Source organism: Sinohyriopsis cumingii, chromosome 5, assembly GCF_028554795.1.
Source record: "Sinohyriopsis cumingii isolate HCF-2022 chromosome 5, ASM2855479v2, whole genome shotgun sequence".
NCBI lineage: Eukaryota > Metazoa > Mollusca > Bivalvia > Unionida > Unionidae > Sinohyriopsis > Sinohyriopsis cumingii.
The window spans coordinates 71,551,976-71,576,166 of NC_142965.1; the positions used below are offsets into that span (position 1 = coordinate 71,551,976).

At 34.2% G+C, this 24,191-nt stretch overlaps 1 protein-coding gene across 8 annotated transcripts in view; it reads right to left on the reverse strand.

Moving 5' to 3' along the window:
- Nucleotides 1-7,596: 7,596 nt before the first annotated feature.
- The window catches only part of LOC149799417 (serine/threonine-protein kinase 24-like), a 120,223-nt gene continuing 103,628 nt past the window's right edge, over nucleotides 7,597-24,191 (reverse strand). For all 8 annotated transcript variants that reach the window (XM_089958760.1, XM_089958767.1, XM_089958762.1 and 5 more), the window contains 3 exons: nucleotides 23,455-23,562; nucleotides 19,864-20,072; nucleotides 7,597-15,048 (listed from right to left, as the gene is read on the reverse strand). In XM_089958760.1, coding sequence (XP_089814886.1) covers nucleotides 15,027-15,048; nucleotides 19,864-20,072; nucleotides 23,455-23,562 — 339 coding nt within the window. In that variant the 3' untranslated portion in view covers nucleotides 7,597-15,026. The remainder of the gene's footprint in view (nucleotides 15,049-19,863; nucleotides 20,073-23,454; nucleotides 23,563-24,191) is intronic.

The window sequence follows — 24,191 nt, forward strand, 5'->3', positions numbered from 1 at the left end:
TTTACATGGTAACCATATGCCAAAGTAACACAGACATTTAAGCTGACAAATGAATCGTTTTCAAAATTGTAAGAGAGATACTTGTGTGCAAAATAAAGGGATGGTACTGAAACTCTGTAACCTAGAATACTGACGATGATGACCAAGGTCTTATTAATATTGTGCAGCATACCAACTTTGGTATAAATCCCATTATAATCAAGGGAATTATTTTAGAGAAAAGAAAGTAGTCGACTCCAAGAATCAAGGGCTGTAACTCTGTTAAACAGTGATGTACAAGGGTGACAACTGAAGTTGGCCAATATCTCAGTAGCATGCAACATTCTGAATTTGGATGAGATATAATTATTAATAGAGTTATTGTGTGTAAGAAGACACTCAGAGGCTGTTACAATGCTCAACAATAACTTGGAATAATCACTTAGGAAGCTGACAATCGAGGCAGCAAAGGTTTCATGAAAATCTGGTTGCATACCAGATTGGGTTGAAATCCAATAGTTATTGTGTGTAATGAAAAGATAACTGGATGTATGGATGGACAGGCACCCAAATACCCCTACCCCCTTTTCTGTGAAAAGTAGAGAAAATAAGTAGTGTTTTGCTATGGTTTTAGTCTCAGCAAATTGTTAGATCAATTTTCTTGGCATTACAAGTTCTAATATGGAATTATTGCTGGGCCTTATTAAACCTCAACATTATCAACTTCAGAATTAAAATCTCTATCTGCATACAAAATGTCACATATTGGAGTCTAATTTCACTGGAGAGTTTCATAATAAATCTTCTGAAACTTTTTAATTTTGTCCTTTCATCTTTGTAGAGAAGCTTGTTTGCATAATTGCACACAGAAAACCAAAAGCAATGAAATTAACAGGTAGGTTGTACGAGGATGTAGATGAACTTTTAAGCCACTGCAGTAAATTTTCAGTTTTCATGCATTTGAAAACAAATTGACTTTTTATGATAGTTTCATCTCTGTTAATAAATTAACTTCCCAATGGAGTCAAATGAAATTTGGCAGATGTATTTGTATGCATTTTACGTGATACTATTATAGTGTTAAATGATCATGTTTGGGTATTTATCGATGTGTAAATTTTACCTAATCACTCGCAAAGTAAATAAAGTCTGAAGGACTTTATGTTAACTTTGTGAGTGATTAGGTAAAATTCACACATCGATAAATACCCAACCATGATCATTTAATCTTTTGAATTTCAATTTCGTCCTTTGTCAAATCAACTTATTTCATCAACAGTGCATTCCAATTTAAGATGCGCATACTTTCCTTTCATTCGTTGCTTCACATCGCCCCATAATACATAATCTGTACAGAATCACACAAACATATTGACTACTGTCACAGTTACGTTTATTCAGAAACTTAATACTTTACATCTTAGGCAATGGCTACCGATGGTTTCAACACATTTAGTTCATTTACAGTATTCTTGTTCAGTTTTAGTCAGTCCCATCTGTTACATCAGGTGACCATGACCTTGTATAATAACAGCTGATACGGAATGAACAAGTGTGTTAGATTAATTTTCCAATCAAACCTTAAGTCATAATGGATTTTATCATTGAACAACATGGAAATATGAACAAGATGAAGCTATCCCTTACTAACATATAGGTAACAATTAATTAAAATGTATACAGAAATAACAGCAGTGTTAATACTTGTGAAGACCCGTTCAGTAATCTAATGTCAAATGAATTGTAACTACTGTCACAGTTCCGTTCATTTGGTAACTTCATACTCTACTTCTTAGGCAATGGCTACCCGTGGTGTCAGCACATTTCTTTTCATATAAAAAAATAACATTCTTTTTATTATCATAGTATGTCCTATACAGGAATAACATTTTATATCTTTTTCATTAGCGTTAATACTTAACTAGACACTTTCAGTTATCTAATCTGAAATTAAATGTGCAGTTGTTAAACGTAGAGTTGCTCGCAAAATCGGCCATATATTTTGTTTCATTGCATAGTTGAGTGCTGGGAGGAATAAAGGATCAGACATCCAAATTAATTTAAATTAGCAAAACAATCACCTTTATGGATTATTATATACATTTTTCAATGGTGTTAAGTCACAGTGATGCAGATGGTAGTTTTACCTTGTAAAAACTCTATTCAGTCTTTGAATAATGGTCTCATAAATGTTTTTATTTTAGTGTCAAGTGGTCATATTCACCAAACCAACAACATCCACACACATTTCACGTTTTTTAAATAAGCAAACAAAATTAAAATAAAGTAAAAAAAATTACCAATGAAAATGTCAATACCCCATTTTTTTTTACGTTTAGTAGCCTCTGAGTATTGATTTATTTCAATAGCTTTTAAGTCCTCCTCAGATAATTTCTTGAATCTTGGTTTATATCCCTCATCAGCCTCAAAATTGACTGGCACAATTTCCATGCTATTATTGTTGTTATGTATGGCTAGAGTGACTGATGTCATGGGGTGCCGTATGAGGGAATTTATCAATCTCTGTTGTTCTGTTTCATTTTCAGCGTTTGTAACAACCAACACATTATAGTCAAATCCATATTCATCTGCTTCAATTGCTGCTATTATTTCTTTTAACTCCTTGTCATCTGATTGTTCAAAAAACTAGCAGTGAAAAATCACCGTAATCGGCCATTTTGTGCAACTATGTAGCAGACAAACGCCAAATTGTAAACTATGCATTTCAACAAAAGAATATTTGAAAAAGTATAAAAAGGGTGTAATTTATATTTATTTGCTGAATAAAAAATTTAAAAGATGAAACAGTTGTTTCACAGTGACGTGCCCCAATGTTTATTTATATTGCAAACAGTATAAAAAACGAAAGTAGTCCCAGAATTTATCGATGTGTACAGAATTCCAGATCAGTATCATGTGACTTGTTTACAGCCAATCGTATTGCGGAAGATCTGTTTCATTTATAAAAATTGGAATTATTATATTTTTCAGACAATTAAAAGTTTTTTTCACAATTTTTATATGAATGCATTTTAAATGATTGGGTTTTCAGGCCATTACAACAACTTGCAGTTTTTTTTTATGCTTTTGGATTTTATAATTGTTGGCTGAAAACCTTGTATAGTATACTTAAGTGTGTTAAAAAATATGTAGATCTGAGTATATTTTAATGCCATGTATAACATTTTCTCAGATTTGTACTGTCTTTACTCAGTTTTTTGTCTTAATTGGGGGCATATGTTATTCAGACAAAAAGAAATAATTGAGAAATGTCCCTCACCATTTGTAAAGAATGCCAGAAAAATGCAATAGTTGCTTCTTCAGTCTACCCTAAAAGGGATCTATTTCTTTCATAATATATCCAATAGGTTTGGATATGTAGTTGAAAATGCAAAAATTTTGAGCATGTGATATGTCAGTATCATTAATACAATACCTGTAACTACTGCCTTGCTTACATCTTTCAGAATGCAAGTTCCCTTTCCCAAGCTCACAATTCCTGCCTCCTGTTGGTAGGAAAGTTCTTAACACCTATAACCGAAAGAACACTGACCCAGTCTTAATTCCCAGGTTATAGGCCCATTCACACCTACAACAAAAAGAACACTGACCCAGTCTTCACAGGCCCATTCAGATTATGTTTCCACTTTTCCTTGGATGTTATTCATGGCAAATATACAAAAATTTGTTTATGGAGATTTGCATTAGTTTTGTGTTCTTAAGATGCATTCTGGCATTTTAATCTAAACATCCAAATTGATCAAATAATAATCCCCTCTTTACTAAATTTGAATGTTATTTTTGCTCTCTTAAGTTAATTACACCATGCTAAGTGGTGCTCAATAAAAATTGTCCTTCTCCTTGTCCGATGATAGGTAAGTATTGGCTTGTTTTAGTTCCAGAATTTTATTGTACAGGTCCTCTTTGCAGTGTAATTTGTTGCATAGGGTAAGCAATGCTGTCCTTTGTGTATTGCCATCAATTACAATAAAATATTCTATTAGTATCTGCATGGCGTTACAATTTATTGTTGTGTTGTAATATTATTTATAAGTGCTTGTTTCAGCAGTACTTATTCTAAATTGGAATATTTTCATAATATTTTTCATTTCAGTTTGTCTGTTTCTTCTAATGAGAGCCCTACCATCAGATCATTGTCACCTGGCAGCCTTTGACTGATAACCAGTCATCCAGCTATGGACACTGGTCAGTGGATTCCTGTCATTAGCCAGGGGTGTTGGATTGAAATTGCCCCTTTCCTATGTTCTGTTACAGTCCATATGGGTTGTGAGAAAGCAATTTATCCTTCCTCTTCTTGGTGCTATGGATGCTTATTCCTTGACCGCAAAGCAAATTGGATGTTGCAGGTCATTGACCTGATTGGTATGCTTAAGTGGAGGCAAGCAAATAAGGAGGGAGGGGGCCATTTCTCTCCCTCTAGAAATTCTGGGAAGCATGAGAGGTGTGTTTGTCATCCTGAAAGTTCTGATAGTAAAGGCCATCTCAGAACTTTCTTGGTGTGGTTGATGAAACTACCCTTATTCCAAGACTCATTTATCATACAGATGTCTAGATCGAAAGTCTTTTATCCCTTTAAGAGTGAGTGCAGGATGAAAATGTCCTTTCAGTTTTGGTGGAGTGATGAGAAACCAGTTGAAAAGAACCCTCCTCCTTTCAGGTCACCTGCCTCCTACTGCCTGTGAGCTGATGCATTGGAGGAAGAAAAAACCAGGCAATAAAACTGCCTTCTCTCAGCAGACTTTTATCTTTTTGGGCTAGAAAATCCTCTCCAGTTTGAGATTCTCTGGGTCAGTCAGCAGCATAAGAGGTGCTCTGTCCCCACCTCCATGCTGTGAGTTCACACTCATGCAGGGTCCCTTAAGGCGCCCCCGTTTTTTAGATGTGGGGGCATCGCAAGTGGACGTGGGATGTAAAGACAGTGGAGGCTCGGAAGTTGCATTCTTGTTACCATAACCTAGGATGTTTATCTTTTTCAGCATCTTTGACAATAGCATGGATAAACATTTGTATCCAGCATCACTTCTGCAGCCTGTAGCCAGAACAGAGAAGCCTGCCTTGTCTATGTCCATGACGATATCAGTGTTATTCCATCTCCACAGGGATGATGCACTGGGGACTTCAGAGGTATGCTGGATCACAGTAAGAACCTTCAAAAGGCTGTTTCTCTGAAGGCAACCTTTTAAGAGGCATAATTGTCTCAGTAGCATCTAAAGATTAGTGTGTACAGCAACATCAATCTCGTGTAGCTGCTCATGGTCCCTGGAAGCAAACAAGTGTGCTCATCCAGTCCTTCATTTGGATCCTCCCAATTTTTTCAAAAGAATGCAGCCCCAGAAGCAACACCTAAAAGTTTATCTCATCCTTCACTTGCTAGATAAGTTGCTAGAGAAGCAAAGGGAGAAAGTCTGCAGTCTCCTCCCACTTTCTTACAGGGGGAGGTACATGTCAGGAACTTGAGCCTTCTTGCCATTTAGTTCTCTTTCTGGCATCCCTTTTGGTGTCTGGCTAGCCCTCTTTTCTGAGATCTGGTTGGGAATTTACAGAAGACCTGTGGTTAATGGCTTATTCAAAACCATGATAAACATACATTGGGATGAACTTCCTCACCAGCCTGGGTGAGTTTTGTTTTACTGGATAGGATAGACATATGCCTGTCACTTTTTTTAGGCTCCAAGCCAAGGTATCATTGTCAGCTCGTCTATGCCTTTTACTACTAGGTACCTTGAACTCTGTGGTGGACTGGGTTCCCCAAAGAATATTTCACTTTCACTCTCCATATAATTGCTCCTTCTGGCAAACTGGAGACTGCACAAGGATCTCCTCCTATAAACCTGGAGGTCTGCTTTTCATCACCACCTGAGTTGATGTGGACCAATTTTTTCATGCCCCTCTCCTGTCTGTACATTGATGTGTTTGAATTGACTTATAGTGCTCACCTGGAACCATATAGGTAATCCTTCAGCGATTGTGATCTTGGTTAGAAACAAACCTCCACATACACGACTTGGAAATACATGTGGTAATTGTAGCCTTACAGGAGTGTGTCAGTCAATTACAGGGTCATTGTGTGAGGGATTCCAATGACAATATGGTCTGCTCTGGTGGATTAAATGGTTAGAGCATCTGCCTTGGATGCAGGAGGTCATGGGTCCAAATCCCGTTTCTCATGAGAAATAAAATCGATTAACTCAATAACCCCTGGCGCTTTGTTTAATCGTCGGTAGCCTACTTCCGAGCTCTGTAGCATCAAGGTTGTTTAAGATAAACTCAGGAGGGTGGTATTATAGAAAGGTAGACTGATGATATTTAATAATCTGGACTTTCAAGTTGAACTACAAAATACAGAGGGAAAAACTTGTTTTGGACCAGATTATTTTCTACCAAAGCTTCACCCATGGTTGGAATCTGATTTTGAGTCTGGATTTTAGTTTTTTTTTGCCTCAGTTTAGATACAACACAACTAGGCATTAGGTTAACCAGAAATATCTTGGAAGTAAATGTATTAGGATGTGTTCAGAAATAGCCCCCAAAATGTGTTTCCTTTTCAGGCAAAAATGACAAATTCCTCCAAAGTTATTGAGTTTAGTTAGGGCTATTGCCACTTACTGGGCATATTCTATTCATGTTAAATCTTTGCATGTTCTCATTAGGTCATGTAATGATAGCTCAGAAAGTGGCCCAGACCTGTGCCAGATCACATCAGTGTACACCAGTTTCCTTCCTCCCATCCAAAGTGTAGGCTCGATCTAAATCAATGAGGAAGAACAATCTGAATTAGCCAATGAAATAAGAGTCAGGCCAGGTGTGTTCTTTCTGTTCTAGGTGTTATAAAACTTCCCTCATAACAGAAGGAAGAAATTATGAATACAGATGAGGGGACTTCCATCCTACAAGAGGTCAGCAAGACATTGGTGACTGAAAAGTACTACATAATAAAAATGTACCCCCCCCACTAGTTTGACCTTACTTGTAGCATTATTCATTTAATTTCTTAAATAGGATCACTGTTCATTTCATAATCTATTCCAAATTCCCCACAATATAATCACTTCATTAGCAAATCCATTGCTCTAGAGACAACTGCTGCATATGTATCGGGGCAGTTAAAACCTGTTAATACTTTGTGTGAGGGCTACTTTTAAATGTAATTACTTTAATTTTTAGTAACAACGAATATGGAGCATCACTGTAAAACATACGACATTGACCCCAAGGACATAAGGTTGAGCACGCATACTGGAGAATGAATTTTTTAAGTTTAATATTTCATCCAAAGATTGAAATTCCACTAGAGTTTAGAAAATGTCAGCGAAAGAAGAAAAAATCGACCAATACTTTCTAACAAATTTACTATCACCATGACCTTGTGGAATTGTCTTTGCTTTATAATTATTTATGCCAAGTATAATGAGAATCTATTAATAGGTTTGTGAAATGTGTGCAAATGAACAACTTAACCAAAACTGTAGTCATCTCTTTGTCTTGCTTCCCACTGTCATGGCCTTGATAGATTTCCTACTTTTATTGTGTCTTGGAATATTTGGCAAACTAATCTACCAAGAACTGCAGCATACAAAAACAAAGAAAAAAGATATGTATAAGAGCAGCCATTTATTTATTGAAAAATTGTTATAATACTGATGAAGACCTTAAAGAACTACCATGGATACAAAACTAACAATTTGATTTTAATACATTTGTTGTTGTGGTCAGTTACATTTTAAATCGTGGTTAGAAATATAATAATGGCACTGACCCAGTTAGCAGTATTTAAACAAAAAGTAAAATAACAAACAATGTATTCACACCTGTAATGGCCATATGCTATGGCATTATGCAAGTCCACATGTTTAACATAAAGATGAGTATGTGTTCATTAGTGAACAGTTCTTGAATTTATTGTCATATACTTGATAGGGCATGTTTTTACCTAACACATCTGTCTACCAACTTGAGAAGGCAGCAGCTTGAAATTCCAAATTTAATACAACCTGTAATGTGAAGCCACTTATCTAAAGCAAATGTCATGAGCAATCAAATTATGTCAATCAATCTAATTTCTTGACATAGTTCCAGTCAAACTTGAAGAAACAATGTATACAGTAGGCATTGGTATAATGTTACTATTACACAGGATACCTATGGTTAAGCAACATGTGGGGGGGGGGCTTGTAACCATGGCAACTATTATCTCCATCCATGAAGGAAATAAATGGCCACTAGTCCATACATTATAAAGGCAATGGGATCAGATTCATGATGTTTGTGAATTAGGTCTGTGACACTTATGCCTACTCAGTACATGGGTAGATACAATTTTTGATTGTATTCTGTGAGCATTGAATTAATCGACTTGTGTGACCCTAGTCTTTTTTTTAGTATGAAATTGAAACATAAGCTGAAATTTTCAAAAATCTGACATTCTGTAAGTTATAACAATGGAATTTTCAGGATCTTGTTAAATTTCGTTACTCTTACATGGATTTTCTCTGAATATTGTATGCACAGTATCTTGTATTAGATTTTGTCATTGGAATTTAATACTGTGATCCATGTGTAGAAAAAAAATAAAAACAACCTGGCCCATTGTTTTGAAACTTCTTGAGCACAACAAAGGTACCATGCAATCTGGTGTCTCACCAGTCATTGCCAATATGACAAGGCAAATATTTGCTTCTCCAAGCTGAACAAAAGAAATATTGGCATACTGGGTACAAACTTTTGACAGTAATATTATACCAAAATGTTTAAGTTGAATGTAGCTGAATATAGCACATTAACATTTGTTAAATCTCCACCATCAGAAAATCAAGCCTGTCTTGCCAATTACTGTGGAGACAAAAATTTAACTTGTACTCAAATCTGAAATGGTTTGATTGCTTAAAACTTACCTCCCAACTAAAAAAAGGTCACCAAAATTTCGAAGTTTACTTTCCACAGTTAACACAAATTTATGCTCATCTAAAGACCATTTTAATTTGTATGCTCTGATAGTTTCATGACTATGGACCTGAAGATGTTAACTCCTGTACTGAATTACTTCGCAGATTGTTAGGCATAAAATAAAACTAGAGTTCATTAGCCACCGGAATGCTTGAAATTAAATATACAAGTGAAAGAATCCGGAAGTCCAGAATATCCCATAAATTCCAAGATCCTAATTTTAAGCAAATTTAAAAAAAAAATCTCAAATCTCAGATTGGGTCTTGAGAATTTTTAAACCCACTACAGGGCAATAATAGACAGGCCATCCCATTACCTTCCATTTGTACAATCATATTATGTATATAGTATATCATACTATATCAAGATTATGGTCTTGAATATACTTAATCTTAACGGTCTTTACGAAGACCACGCTTAGAGTAAACTTTTAAAAATAAACGTCTTCATTAGTCAATTAGTTATGGTACATAACAATTACAAGTAAGTTATCTTAATATACTATAATAAATCTGTACATCAGTCAACTGTTAATAAAATAAAAATCTTCTCTATTTCTACATGTTCATGCTGTACATGCAATCTCACACAACGCCATCATCACATGGCAAAAGTAAAACAGAACCACCCATACGAACATTAACGATAATAACAAATCAACTCATTAATGTTGAAATGACAGTTACTCAGTGCTTAGTTTTCATAACCAGTGACTAATGGACTTGGTAATGTCCACATGAAAATCTGCAACCATATGTGACACATCAGACAGGTTACAACTTTACTGTCTGTATGTTATTATTATTCAAACACCATCAATTCATAACAACATCATAGTTCTCTTCTCATTTGTTAAACAATGAATTTTGTATACACAAGACTTTGCACGTACTGGAGTTGATATTTTTACCTAAAATATCTGCATACTTAATAAAAGTATACCAAAACAAATTGCTGACAACAAAAAAAATTCCAAATTAGTACTCACTAGCTTGTGATGAAAGCTGCATTCTAGATGAAGTTTGTCATTTTTTTTTAAAAAACCTACATAATCTGAAGCTATAAAATTGAACTGGTTTATGCCAGTCCTTAAACTTTATAGATGACTTCCAGTAAAATATACATGGGACCCAGGGAAGGTATACTGAATGTGGAGTAATCACCCATATATGCAACTGAGACTTATATATAATTTTTATATGAACTTTTCAAGTAATCATAGTACCCTGGCATTCATTTATACAAAACTTGCCCTCCCTGGGTACCATGTATGTTCAAATGGAAAAGCCTTGAGGTGGAATGTTTGTAGTCACAAATATTCAAGCATTGGGTCCTCATAGTAAAATACTTCCTGTAGGAGGCACAGTATAAAATTATGAAATATAATTTTTGCATGCAAGTTGACAAGACTGATCTTGAGTTAGGTAAAGAATTAGTTCAAGAAAAATTCCAATGTGGTGGCCAACATTTCTTGCTGCAGAGTTTAATAGTTGTAAATCTTGTGACAAAACAAATGTAATCTGATGCCATTGAAAAAAAATGTACAGTTGATATAGATTACATGTAAAGATTATGGAAGGCGTACTCTAAATTTTAACTCCTTTCTACATTAGTTTCACACTTCAAACTGTTCTTTTTTTTCCCCTAATTTTACATCGTCTTTAAATGAAGTAATAATTAAGCACCACCTACCTGCCATAGATGTTAATAATAAATTATTCAAAAATCCAATGGACTGCTAACCAGTCCCAAGCTGAGGTATAACTGAATCATTATGTAATCAAACCTGGCCCCATATTCTTGAAGCATTCTGAGCATGAGGTTGGTTGACTGGTTTTAACAAGCACTTTTTACATATCACTGGCTATATCATGCTAAGGAAATGGGATCTAAATGCCTTTCTCAAGGACATACCATGGCAACTGTCCTTGGTGGGTATCCAACTTTTCTCCCTTGGACTAATATTTTAATGGTCTATCAATGCTCACTTACTGAGCATGAAACTCAAACTTATGCTCCAAGTCAGAAAACTTCTTTAAGTTTAATAACAAGGACAATAAATCACAAAATTTCCAATCCTTTTAATGAATGTTACTCTACTAATATGATTTAATGTATGATTTCAAATACAAAAACTTACACTCGTTATCATTTTTCATATGAAGGTTTTGAACCTGTGCTCAAATTTCATGCTCAAAAAGTTTAGAGAAAATTGATCCTGAAGTGCCAGGTTCGCACGACTTGAATATAGTGTATTTCAATGATCATTAAAAACCTGCATGACACCGACTTATCCGTTTTTTTTGACAACATAATTTTTTTGTGAAATTTTCATATTTCATTAATAAGTTTTTTCAACAAAGTTAGTAAAATGTCACAAATTAAAAAGGATTTTTTAAAATTTAAATAGAAAATGATGTGCTTAACTTGGCTCAGGTGACTTGTCAGTTATGCAATTGACTATCCCAAAACAAAATGGAAGCATCACATGATAGTATTAACAATCCATTCTACTTGAAAGGACAAAAATAAAAAACAACCTGATAACAAGGTTTTATCCAAAAGTCAATTGTTACGCATAATTATACAGAGTCATTTAAAATAGACAATGAAGACCAACTTAAGTGATGGAATGATTCAGGAATAATTTGAATGTATAACTATCCTTTCGGACTACACAGAAATAATGAGGTAACACTAAATGTACATCAAAAACTTTGTTCAGAAATTAGGTAAGATATAGATGCATAACACAAACACCCATATTCAAAAGATTATTTTAATTTCTGTCCCAAACTTGGTATTAAGAATGTACTTGGAGATGTCCTTTCCTGCTTGCCATATTGTTCATCTATTCCCCGCCAAGAGAATAATATCCCTGACTTCCCATTACATAAAGTGCCATTAGATCAGGGAATCTGCTGTTTGTAGTTGGATATTATACATTTGGTGGTGGGGGGGGAAATGTACACTGGACCAAATTTTATATTATTGTGGCCTTGGGAGATCACAGTGACCTATTTTATACCTTGTTTAGTAATTAGTCCATTCTGCAATGGAGTCAAAAGTTGAATGCAATTAAAAATAATACTACCCCTACCATTCACAATAATGATGATGTTAAAATAATAAAAGCATTACCTTGCCTATTCTAATCTTCATTTTTTGGGGTTCTGATCTCCCTGCTTAAATAATATTTGAAAAAGAAATGAGGACAGGATGGATCATACTAAGCTCAAGTACCTTCCAAAAACCCGTTCTAATCTGTGTAAAATTTATATCTAACTATATGTAGAATAAGCATCAACAGCAGTGTAGACTGCGATCACACACTGGGATAGGGTCTATCGATTAATTTTTCTGAAATTACAAAATCTGACTAAGCTTTTTTAACAAACATTTAGGAACAAAAGTTGTTCATAACACTAAAAAGGAACTGCTTATGTATTTATGCCCTGTTCTTCTGTACTTGAACAAGGTTTGAAAATAAGGGTTACAATATTTAATTTGTTACTCAAGAGTCAATATTATTTTATATCTGCAAATATTAGTATTGATCTTGATATTGTACATGATACACAAAGTTATGAAGCTTAAAAATAGATTACACACTTAAGAATCAATTATACACTGCCCTTTATTTTCACTAAAGCCTTTCATGAAGTTCAATTTTAAAATTCTTTCTACCAAAAAGAATAGATTCTGATGCATTATGGGTAATTTGGGTCTACACCATTTACACTTACCGTATGTACTTACTTTTAAGTTGAGTTCAATTAAAACTGCACCAACAATGTGTTAGTGTCTATGCAGCTTCTTTTGAGTGATTAACAGAATAAGCAAAAGACACTTATCTGCTGGGGTGTTATGCAATGGTAGATCAGAGTTTACACATGGACTCCACTTATAAGTGAGTATATATGATATATGTGTATAGTTCAACCAGACTTATAATTTAACCAGACTTGTACGATACATACGTATCATACACTTGATAAGGTAATATAGAGACTTGTCAGTAACATTCAATCACAGTTAATATAAGTTTAGATCAGGTATGCCTTTCATTTCCATCTAAATTACTAACAACGATTCAAACACTAGTGTATTACACTCTTATACAAAACCCAGTCACTCATAAAAATGAATCAACAGAAAAGGATCAACAATTCACAAAATATATTAAACTGAGCTTGTTTTCCTAAGTAACAAGCTAACTCATTCATTTGTTCTTCAAATACAATTTTCTGAGTATCAAAAAGGCAAACTATACAATTTTCGCCTGAAGCAGACAGGAAAATATTTTTTTGAAAAAAAGAAATTGCTATGCTAGATGCTGACTTTGAAAACATAGTTAGACCTTGTTGGTTCACTCAGCATGTATAGGAGCTGCATCCAATCCATAGATAAGAATAATGGTATGTCATCTGCATGTCTTGGTATGTCTTTGGGAAAAGCACTTGGCTCCAATTTTCTAGACATTACTTAGCCATTAATGTGTTTAAAGCACCGTTAAAACCAACAAAAGAAAGAAAGAAAGAAGAAAAAAAAGACCTCTATCCCCTTTCATTATACCAGATACATAGCATGTCTATACCCAATTGGAAAAACTCCTTTAACTATAGCAATGACCCAAATCCTTTAAAAAATGTTAGTGACAAAAAATTCAACATCCAATACTTTTGTTTACTTCACTACAAATATATAAATTTTATCCAAGTAAAAAGTCCAATTTAAAGTCCTGGAGTAGAGTTTCATGCTTAAAATAATCATGAATAAGCCATTAATATACTGCTGAAGTTTGCCATAGAATGCACTGGTTATGAAACCCTTTTGTGCGCATAATCTTAACAATACAAATTAAAAACTGTTGAAATTACATATCTTAATTCAAATTAAAATCTGAAGCATGGAAACTTGAGCAGTACTTTGTGTTTTTGGTTTACACACAAACTTTAAATGATGTTGCAAGACTATAACTGTTACTAGTAGTTTTTAATTTTGCATAGAACTAGTTTTGTAAAAGTAAAGACTGCCTTTTACAAGCATTATATTATTTACTCATAAAAGTAGCAAGCACACAACCACTGACTGCACAGAGCCAATTCTGTCATCAGGTAATCCAAGGATAATTCACAATCTACACCGTTTATTCTGATTACTATTTCAAGCAAACTGCATAGTCCCTGATCACACTTTCACAAAATTTCTCAACACAAGTATAAACACAGAATGTTGCCCCTCAGTAAATGTTTAGAAAGGCAAAGTTAAGTGTAGTATCTCAATAATATCTTAATTAGTAAATTTCACATTTAAGTGACTTTTTAAATCAATGTTGAGACATTTTATAAAAACAGGACCAGAGCTTTGTGTGCAATGGGTCTATGATTTTCCGTTAGATATTGATAATGCACATTTAGACAGAACACGTCTAGACAATGATAAGTCAACAATGAAATAACATTAAAAAAAGATCTAGTATGTTTGCACCAGTTAGATTTTCATATTATTTAGTATTTCAAATCAAAGCTGTATATGACTGTAAATGTGTGAATATATTGGTTACATATTCCAAGAAAACTGATCCAGGAACAAGGTTACCCATCTTATGAGGTTATGGGATGACATCTTGGAAGTGATGATTTATATGGATAAGTTATACAGTTTCTCCTGGAGATATGGAACTGAGTTCGAAGTTGCATTCATCACCATGGAAGATCAATGGCATATGCCATTTCACAGCAAATACATTCTTCATTCCTGGTTCTAGACTGGTATGCATAAGAAACAAATCATTCTATCAGAAAACAGACTCCCATAATGTACACAGTCACATTCTGGACTGGTGTATGTTTATGTAAAAAACCATGCACCCATCTATCAGAAAACAGATTTCCATCTTCTTCACAGTCTGGAATAGAGATGGCTGCTTCGTATCTAGTCCAGTATGAATATTTAAAGACCAAAAACATGTCACTCATGTATTTTTCTCCTGGGAATGTGAAGTGAAGTCCATAAGATATGAATTGCTTTAGTCATGAGAATTACTGAAATGGCAAACAATTTCCGTCTTCTCTGGTAGACTAACTAATGTTCATGGAAGGCCTGAAAGAGAGAGAAACCAAATATCAGGCAACATGATTTACATTTATGTAGCCATTACCAGATAAAGGCAAAAACAAAATTTCGTTAACATTAAATTTCCTTACAGATTATGAACATCAAAAGCCCCATGAAGTAACTGACAATGTACCAGTCAAAAAATAATTTATAGAATTCAAGTTAAGACCAACTCTTGATTAACTGCTTAGTGTAAAAACCATCTCTTTTATATGTTCTTCAGCGATACGATTTTCAAATTAGCTGCTGTGGTGGACATGTTCGATGTCAAACTGGCACCAGTTTTGTTAAGGGCAAAGTAGGCATCATTGGAAGTCTATTGGTAAAAAAATTATGTCATAATGATCAACTATCCAGACTGGCACCATTTTCATTTAGAACCAACCAGGCACTATAAAAATTCCTTTTGTGAAAACCCCATGATCATATGATCAGTTATGAAGGAGGAGTAGTAGTAATAACAAGAATTTCAAGATGGCCATATTGGATGTCAGATTGGCACCATTTTCACTTAAGGTTTTTGGGTCTTGTATGGTTTAAATTAATTTTTCATCACACAATATGCTATGCATAGTGACCAGTAGGACTCTGGGATGAACCCAAGGGAAGCAATGGGTAAGCTTAGGACCAACTAGACATCAAAGAAGTCTTTAATTGAAAACCTTATGTTGAGTTGACCATCCATATGGAGTTTTCAGTATGGCCACTATGGTGATATATTAGATGTAAGTTAGGCACCATTTTCATTTGGGATAATCTAGACATCATCATAAGTCTTTTAGTGAAAACCTCATGCTGATATGAACATCCAGTCAGTAGGTGAGCATCAAAAATATTTTCAAGATGTTGGGTGTTGGAGCAGCACAATTTTCATTTTGGACCAACTAGACCATGGGATGAATGTATGATATGTAAAGTTTCATGGCAATCTTCCAAGTTTTAAGAAGAGTAGCAATAACAAACCTGTGCTAATGAATGGACAACAGGCCAGGTATATTACAACTTGAACTCAAAATAGCCTTGTTTCCATTGGACCATAATTACTACCTGCTGACCATATAAAAAAGTTCCCAATAAGAAAAAACAAGAATGCAACAACAAACAAAGAAAACAAACTCTGGATTTTCTGAATGTTGCCACCTGTCTGGATTTCATTCATTTTGTAGACAGTATTAGACATCATCATGCTCAACAGTTTTAGTGACTACCAGACATAGACTGGAAACCCAATTCAATGACGACTACCTTTGTATGGTCCCTTTCAAATTTATAGCAAGTTATATCTGAATAAAACAAATTATTCAAGAAATTATATAACACACATGAAACTTGTATAAAATTGTGTTCTCGAGTAATGAGGCCATGCAAACTTGGTGCAATTTCGGTAAACAGAGGAAACAAAAACAGACAAAAAAAAGAGTAAAAAACATTTTATTCCAACTGTTAAACCCATTTTGTTGATTTTGTTTGTGTGTGCATGGAACCAAATCAATACATTACTTTAGGCCTAACCAATCAAATTTCCTCAAGTAAGGTAATTCATGAGGGCACGCTTGGTTCACCTGATACCTTGTCTAGAAAGCACAGTTGAACCCCACTATAATGTGATAATTGGGTCCACAAAATTGGATCGCGTTAATATCGGGGTCGCGTTTATGCGGGGTTTTAAAGTATTTTACTTTTTTCAGAGAACAACTCACTGTGTTCATGCCTAATGTATATGATGAATAGGGTATAAATACCGTTTACTATCGTGCCATCATGGCATTCATTTCATCTATAATGCATGTAATTCCATTGAAAAATGGCACACAGACGTACAATATTTAATACTTTTTCCCAGATCATTGTGTCTGAATTCAACGTTTAATATATAGCATGAACAGAGTATTAACACCATTTACTTGCCGTCTGATATTGTACCGTCGGGACTTGAAATTAATCCATAAAATATGTAATTCCATTGTAAAAACTGCATACATATGTAAACTATTCAATAAATTTTTCACACATCATTATGTGTCTGAATTCAATGGGAAAAATTAACAGCAAAATTTAGTTAAGAAAGACGAAGCACATGTACAGTTCCAGGGTCTATGAATGGTGTCAGTACAAATTTCATACTGCTAATGTTTTCTCAGATGCGTTTCCGTGTACATTTATCCATGCAAATTTCCAACAATTAACGCTTGTACGCCTATTCGTCTGAACAACTACAACAAGAATAATTACCAGACAACACATGCTTTCAGCGTGCATAAACTTTTACTTCAGATTTTGTGAATATAGAAAGAAATATGTGAAAACTACTATACTAATCATTGCGCAAAGTGCAGAGAACGACTTGTTTGTGAACTAGCTTTCCCATAATGGTAAAATATTTAAAAAAAACAATAAAAAAGGAAATTAATAATGAGTTCATAAACAAACACCATACCCATGTAAAACTCGAGAACTAAGTGCAGTAGGCCTGCAATGGCCACGAGTCACTTTTAAATTATTTTTTTTTAAAGCTGAATGCACGTATAATTTCATACCCTTTCAATTTCCAGCTATGGATCAATGGATCAGCAACAAGCAACATTTCTGATAATGTTTATTTTGGCATAACACTTCAAGAACCTGGTGAAATTGTTAAATTTCAGAAGCCAAGCCACGATCATATTCTATTTGAATTCATACTCGAACTCTTCTCAAAATGATAATAAACATGTAAAACACTATTTCTCATGCCTTAAAAAAAAGTATTTTCCCTGGTACGAGAAAAATACACGTACATTATTTAAAATTTCAGGAACCACACCACGATCGTATTCTATATCGTATTATACTCAAATTCATACACAATCTCTTCCCCGAAATGATAATAATTTGTTTGTTGCGCAAAGTGAGAAGAATGAATTGCATTTGTGAACTTGCACTTCCATAACGGTAAAATATTTTTTAAATAAAAAAATAGGAAATTAATAACGAGTTCATAAGTAAACCCCGTACACATATAAAACCCAATAACTAAGTGCAGTAGGCCTGCAATGACCACGAGTCACTTTTATAAAAAAAAATTTTTTAAAGCTGAATGCATGTACAATTTCATACCCTTTCAATTTCCAGCTAATAAAGCGGGCATTTTTTACAGGTCAACTGATTGCATCTGAAAAAAATCGCCAAGCCCAGCAAACATGTTGGCGGCTTTCATTTCTTTAATGTTTATTAAATTGTGAGAATCTTTTATCAACCACCGCATTATATATGATGCTTGGTTTTGTATGCAGTTAAAGAAGAAATACATGCTGGCTATTGTTTGAGCAACGATTGTATACAGAATTAATTCAAGACAATCACAAGAACAACTTACTGACTTTACTCATGGACCAATAATAAGTAACATGTACTTGTAAGAAAAGCAGCATTTCCGAAAATGTTTATTTTGGCAGAACACTTCAGGAACCTGGTGATATTGTTACAAATTTCAGAAGCTACGCCACAATTGTATTATAATAAAATTCATATGCGAACTCTATTCCCAGAATGATAATAAACGTTTTACACACTATTCCTCGTACTTAAAAAAAATAAAAAAATTCCCGGACGAGAAACATACACATGTATTTAAAAGTTCAGAAACCACGCCACAATCATAATAAATTAGAATTCATAAGTGATCTCTTCCTCATAATGATAATACATTTTTTAATACACTGTTTCATGTACTTAGGAAAAAAATGTTTTTTCATGTGCGAATGAATATAAGAAATTTCGGGAGACACGCCACGACCGTGTTATATCCGAATTCGCGTTTTAGCGGGGTTGCACTGTATCAATGTGTCACCAACACAATTATGAAATTTCATTTTAAATTAGTCACAGGACATTTTCCAATAAGTCAATGACAGATCTCAGAATATCAGAAAATGCATGCGACCAGTGTCATTATTTCAATCAAATGGTAAGGTGAAGAATGTCTTCGTGCAGCTTGAGGCATAAAAGCAAGGTGTGACCAGAGTATCCATAATATCATAAACTTCTTAGTTTCTGATACAAAACAACAAAAAACAAATTCAGTTTGCATCACTCATATTTGATGCAAATTAATTTATTCCATAAGCTCTCCCTATAAAAACAATGTTAACTGCATTTGTACAACTCTGGAAAATACTGACATAAATGTTCAAGCTGCAAGTTGGGTTAAAGAAAAAGATGTGTACTGGTAATTTCTGATACATATGCTGTACCTAAATAACTCTTGGAGGGGAAAAAGGGTATATCTAGCACAGATTTCTTTACTTGCCAAAAAGACTTCAACAACATATTATGTGTGAATGTCATCCCTCTCCCCCTTCTTACTTTCTTCTGAAATAGTTGGGTCTTAACTTAAAACATGGTTTTGCAAATCATATAACAATGTTTGCTGTCAGCTACATTACCTATTCATTTGGTACTGAGGGACTCTTCTAACCTAGGCAATATACCTCCCCCAATGCAAATAACATGTGCATGAATTATCATAACCTGGCTAATATTAAGTAATACTACAGAATTATTAAAAAGTGCTTCAAAAAACACGTTATCACCTGCATCCACATGTTAATGTATCACTTGTGCACTCCACTGCAGAAACTTTAACATCAGCACTAAATAAAACTTTCAAGATTGCTGATAAAAATGTTGATGCCACCAGAAATGTGACACCTGTGTCTTAACATGTTAATGCAAGTCCTACAAAAAATGTACAAGATAATGCTAACATTTTTATCCAGATTCTAAAATCTTAAAGGTTCATTTAAAATCTAGGTGGCATACCTTTTTAATTTATCAACTGCTTTCCATACATCCGATTCTTTCATGGAATAAGTGCCCAGCTTCCCAAGGACTCCAGTGACAAAATCATCTCCAATTCCCGGACATGACCTTTCTGCCAAATCAAAAGCATTTCGGAGCTCTTCAATTGCATCAGTTCTGCTGACAGGACGGCCATTTCTTTGATACTCATCTCTGTACTCATTTTTCAGCTACAAAAATGATAACATTAAAATGTGTATTTGTGGAGGTTTTGCCATGTAATATCTACCATATATACCTGTTTATAAGTAAAATCCAACTGCAAACTGCACAGGCCCAGATCTGCCATCATATAACGTATTAGTTATGAGTTTGTGCAGTTCGCAAGGTGTAACCAGTAGAACAAACAACACAGACCTTGATATGCCTGCACATTATGCTATGACAGATCAGGGACTAGGTCATTTGCAGCTGGACTCTTTTAACTGAGTATATACAGTTGTTGTATAAGATATAGATGCATGTATAATAAAATGATCAATGCAAAATTAGAGCGGTCTCTAAATTACTTGTAAAACTTGTAAAGAACCTGAATCATGCAAGATGCTGTATTTCTCAGAACACAGCACACACTGTCTTTTTTTTATTTAACACCTATTTGTATGTGTGTGTGATTTGGATTTTTAATGTAGCTTTGCAATATTTTAGTCGTATCGCTACCATTTATGCAGTGTGGCAGTTTACAGCGGCATCTAGCACTGGGGCATAATGCTGCAGACATGTAGCAACATGTACCACCTGATCATTTTTTTCCATTGTTTCTTTTACTAGGAAAAAGAATATGTCAGACGATAGTATGTCAACATTTTATTTCTAGATATATGTACTAGGTTTTGGAAACAATAATGATAACTTGTAGGTCTCAAGGATTAATTTAACCTATGTTAGCAACAGACAATAAGATGTGTAAATTAAAGGAATATTTTACAATTACAGACTTGTTACACGATACAATTATCAGAAATTTGTTTACCGTAATGGAGTTAATTGAACAAGTCAAAATCATAGCACTGAAAATATGGATTACTTGGATGGTTCAAGTGATATTAATTTAAGTGAAAGATTGTAAAAACAGAACAAACTATTAAGGGTCTTTTCTTCTACTGTACACATATGGGTCCAAGTAATCTAGTATTTTCTAAATTTCCTTCACTTTATATGACACCAGAGAATTTATTTTGACATCTGAAACATTACTGAAAGAATTAATGAGGTAGTTTCCTTTTTAAATGCATTTTCTGTTATTTAAATGTTCAATATTGGAGGAAGCAATATCTAAGGGAAGTAAATACTATGCGGTCTACTCACCTAAATTTTAGTTGCCTTTCATGAGAAATAAAACTGATATGAAAGGCTAGTTCATACATACTTTGTTATTACTTTTGAAAGACCATACAGTTTGTTATTACTATGAGAAATACAAACTATATTTCATAACAGAGAAAGCATAATATGCTGTAAGGCACAGAGAACTTGAAATTCCACCCTTCAAGCCAGAAGATAACAAGAGTATACCATAAATGGCACATAATATGCCTATCCCATGTCTGATAGTACTCCATGTAGAAAATTAAACATATCTTCAAAAAACATTTTTCTTCTTTCAGCCAGGAACCTTTACCTCTGATCATCTGACCCCAAAATTGATAAGGATTATGGCTTGTTTCAGAAATGTGGTGAAGAAATAAAGTTATTGTGCAGAAAACATTTCTTTTTTCAGTCACAGTGGCCTTGACTTTTCATTTTCTGAACACAAAAATCAATAGGCTTCTTCCTCCTTACCCCATGTGCTGTATTCTGTCAGATACAGTGACTTAGACTTTTGATCTACTGACTCCAAAATTAATATGGTTCTTCCCAGCACCAAGCAGAAGCCGTCTACAAACTTTGGTAAATACAGAGAACTTGAGTTATTGTGCTGAAACCATTTTCCTTCTTTCAGAGTGATCTTTACCTCTGACCTTCTGCAACTGATATCAATAAGGTTTTCCCTTACACCATATACAAGCTATTCACAAAGTTTGATAACTGTCAATGGTGTTGAAACCAAGTTATCGTACAGAAACCATTTGACTTCTTTTGCTCAGTGGCCTTGATCTTTGACCTTTTGACCCTGAAATCATTTCGATTTTTTCTTACACCAACAGCAAACTATTCACTAAGTCTAGTAAATAAATTGTGGAGAACATGAGATACTTTGCAGAAACATTTTGTTTTGTTACATCAACAATGGCCTTGACCTTTGAGTTCATAATCCAGAAAAAAAGAAAGAATGTTCCTTGTCCCAAATGCTGGTCTGTTGACTGTGTATGGTGGACAGTTCAAACTACTGTGCAGAAACCAAACTGGTTAACAGCTCCAGAGAAATATGAACACTATTCTAACACAAGCCACTCCTTCTTTATGGGAGGCATTTAAAAAAAGCCATAATAATCCACTCTGTCATACAGCAGGCATATAAAACAATGCCATCATAATCCACTTCATTTTATGGCAGGCATATGAAAATAGCTATCATGATTCAGGTTGATAAGACATGGTGTCAAAATAATAGTCTGAATACCTGAAAAAACAAAAATCCTTTGATGAGCAGCTTTAACAAGCAATTATGCATTTGAAGATGGCATCAATGACTATTTACATGTAATCTCACAGCTATATATTACAAACACTGGTATGGATTGCAAATGAATTTCTAGATACAACCATTGCTAGATATCATGTACAACTGTTGCATTCTGTAATTTCTCCAATCAAGCACTGCTTTAAAGCTGGCAACTTCCTGTTTAAATGCCCCCAGTGTGCCTGAAAAGCCACTGAAATGTGAAACTTTACCAAACACAGAGATAAAAATGGGTGTAACAGTGCATTATAATAATTATGGTGACACATACAAATCCATGCTGGTTTGGTCTGGAATCTAAACTATAACGTCTAGTTACTTGATTGTGAGTTAGACAATGCTTCAAAGCTTACACATGAAATTTCCAGTAAGAAACCACTTTAAATTAAAATCAAAACCCCAAAAGAAGTGCAATAATACAATGTTCTTGTAGAACTGCATATATACAGGCTGAAATATCATCTGTACCACAGGGCCGGCTTTAGCAAAATTGGGGCCCAATTTGGATCATTTTTGCAGAGACCCTGGATTTACTTATAATTTATTATGACATACATTTCAAAAAACTGTTAAAAAAGTATTATATGATACTGAACTTAAAATTTTGTTCTATCATTTTAAAATTACATTCTCTCATTAGATACATTTTTAAAAATTACAAATGCACATGGCCCCCATGAGCATGGGGCCAGATTTGGGCAAATCAGTTCAACTGTCCTAAGGCCGGCCGTGTTTAACCATATTTCTGAAATGATAAATGTGTGCTTGATGATAAAAGTTAATTCCTAATTTTATACAATTTATGTAAATCTGTAGCCAAGAAAGCTTTTGTAGTAAACCCATTCACACCATTCAATAAATCTGCATAATGAGAACAATAGATTTCTACTTATATGTAAACAATTTAAGCTAAATACAGTAATACTGACCTGCGTAAGAAGAGGAATTAGTGTATTGACAAGGCTTGGGGACAGATGTGGATCTTCCCCCATGGAAGTAGGGCGTGGTGGCTTGGGAGCAGTAGGTCTAGGAGGGTTCTGAAAGGACAAAAATGTCTGAATGTAAGTTAACTGCTAAGATTATTATAGAAAGAAACCCCAATATACCACTGTTAACATTACAGCTTTACGTTTCAATAAATTTAAGTATGAAAGAACATGTATTACTTCCACTGCAATTGATTAGTTTCTATTTTTATATTTCCATGAATGCATATTTTTTAAAACTTATTACATTCCCTTTTTTTTTAAATGCCAAAAACATGGCATTTTCCTTTGCAATGGTATGCTTAATTAAAGGAATCTGCATTCAAGGCTTTGATTTTTAAATTAGAGGTATATTCCTTAAAAATATCAGCTTAGCATAAGACATCCTTATGAAATTATTGACTTTGTACAATGTACAGTAACCCCTTACCATACAGCACCTCAGTATAAAGTGGCCCTTTTAACAGATATGTACAGTAATGGTCTTATGTCATTATTTAACAGCACCTCTTTATAAAGTGGTCTTTTAACAGACAGGTACAGTCATGGTCTGATGTCATTATTTAACATCACCTCAGTATAAAGTGGCCCTTTTAACTGACAGGGACAGTCATGGTCTGATGTCATTATTTAACAGCACCTCATTATAAAGTGGTCTTTTAACAGACAGGTGCAGTCAT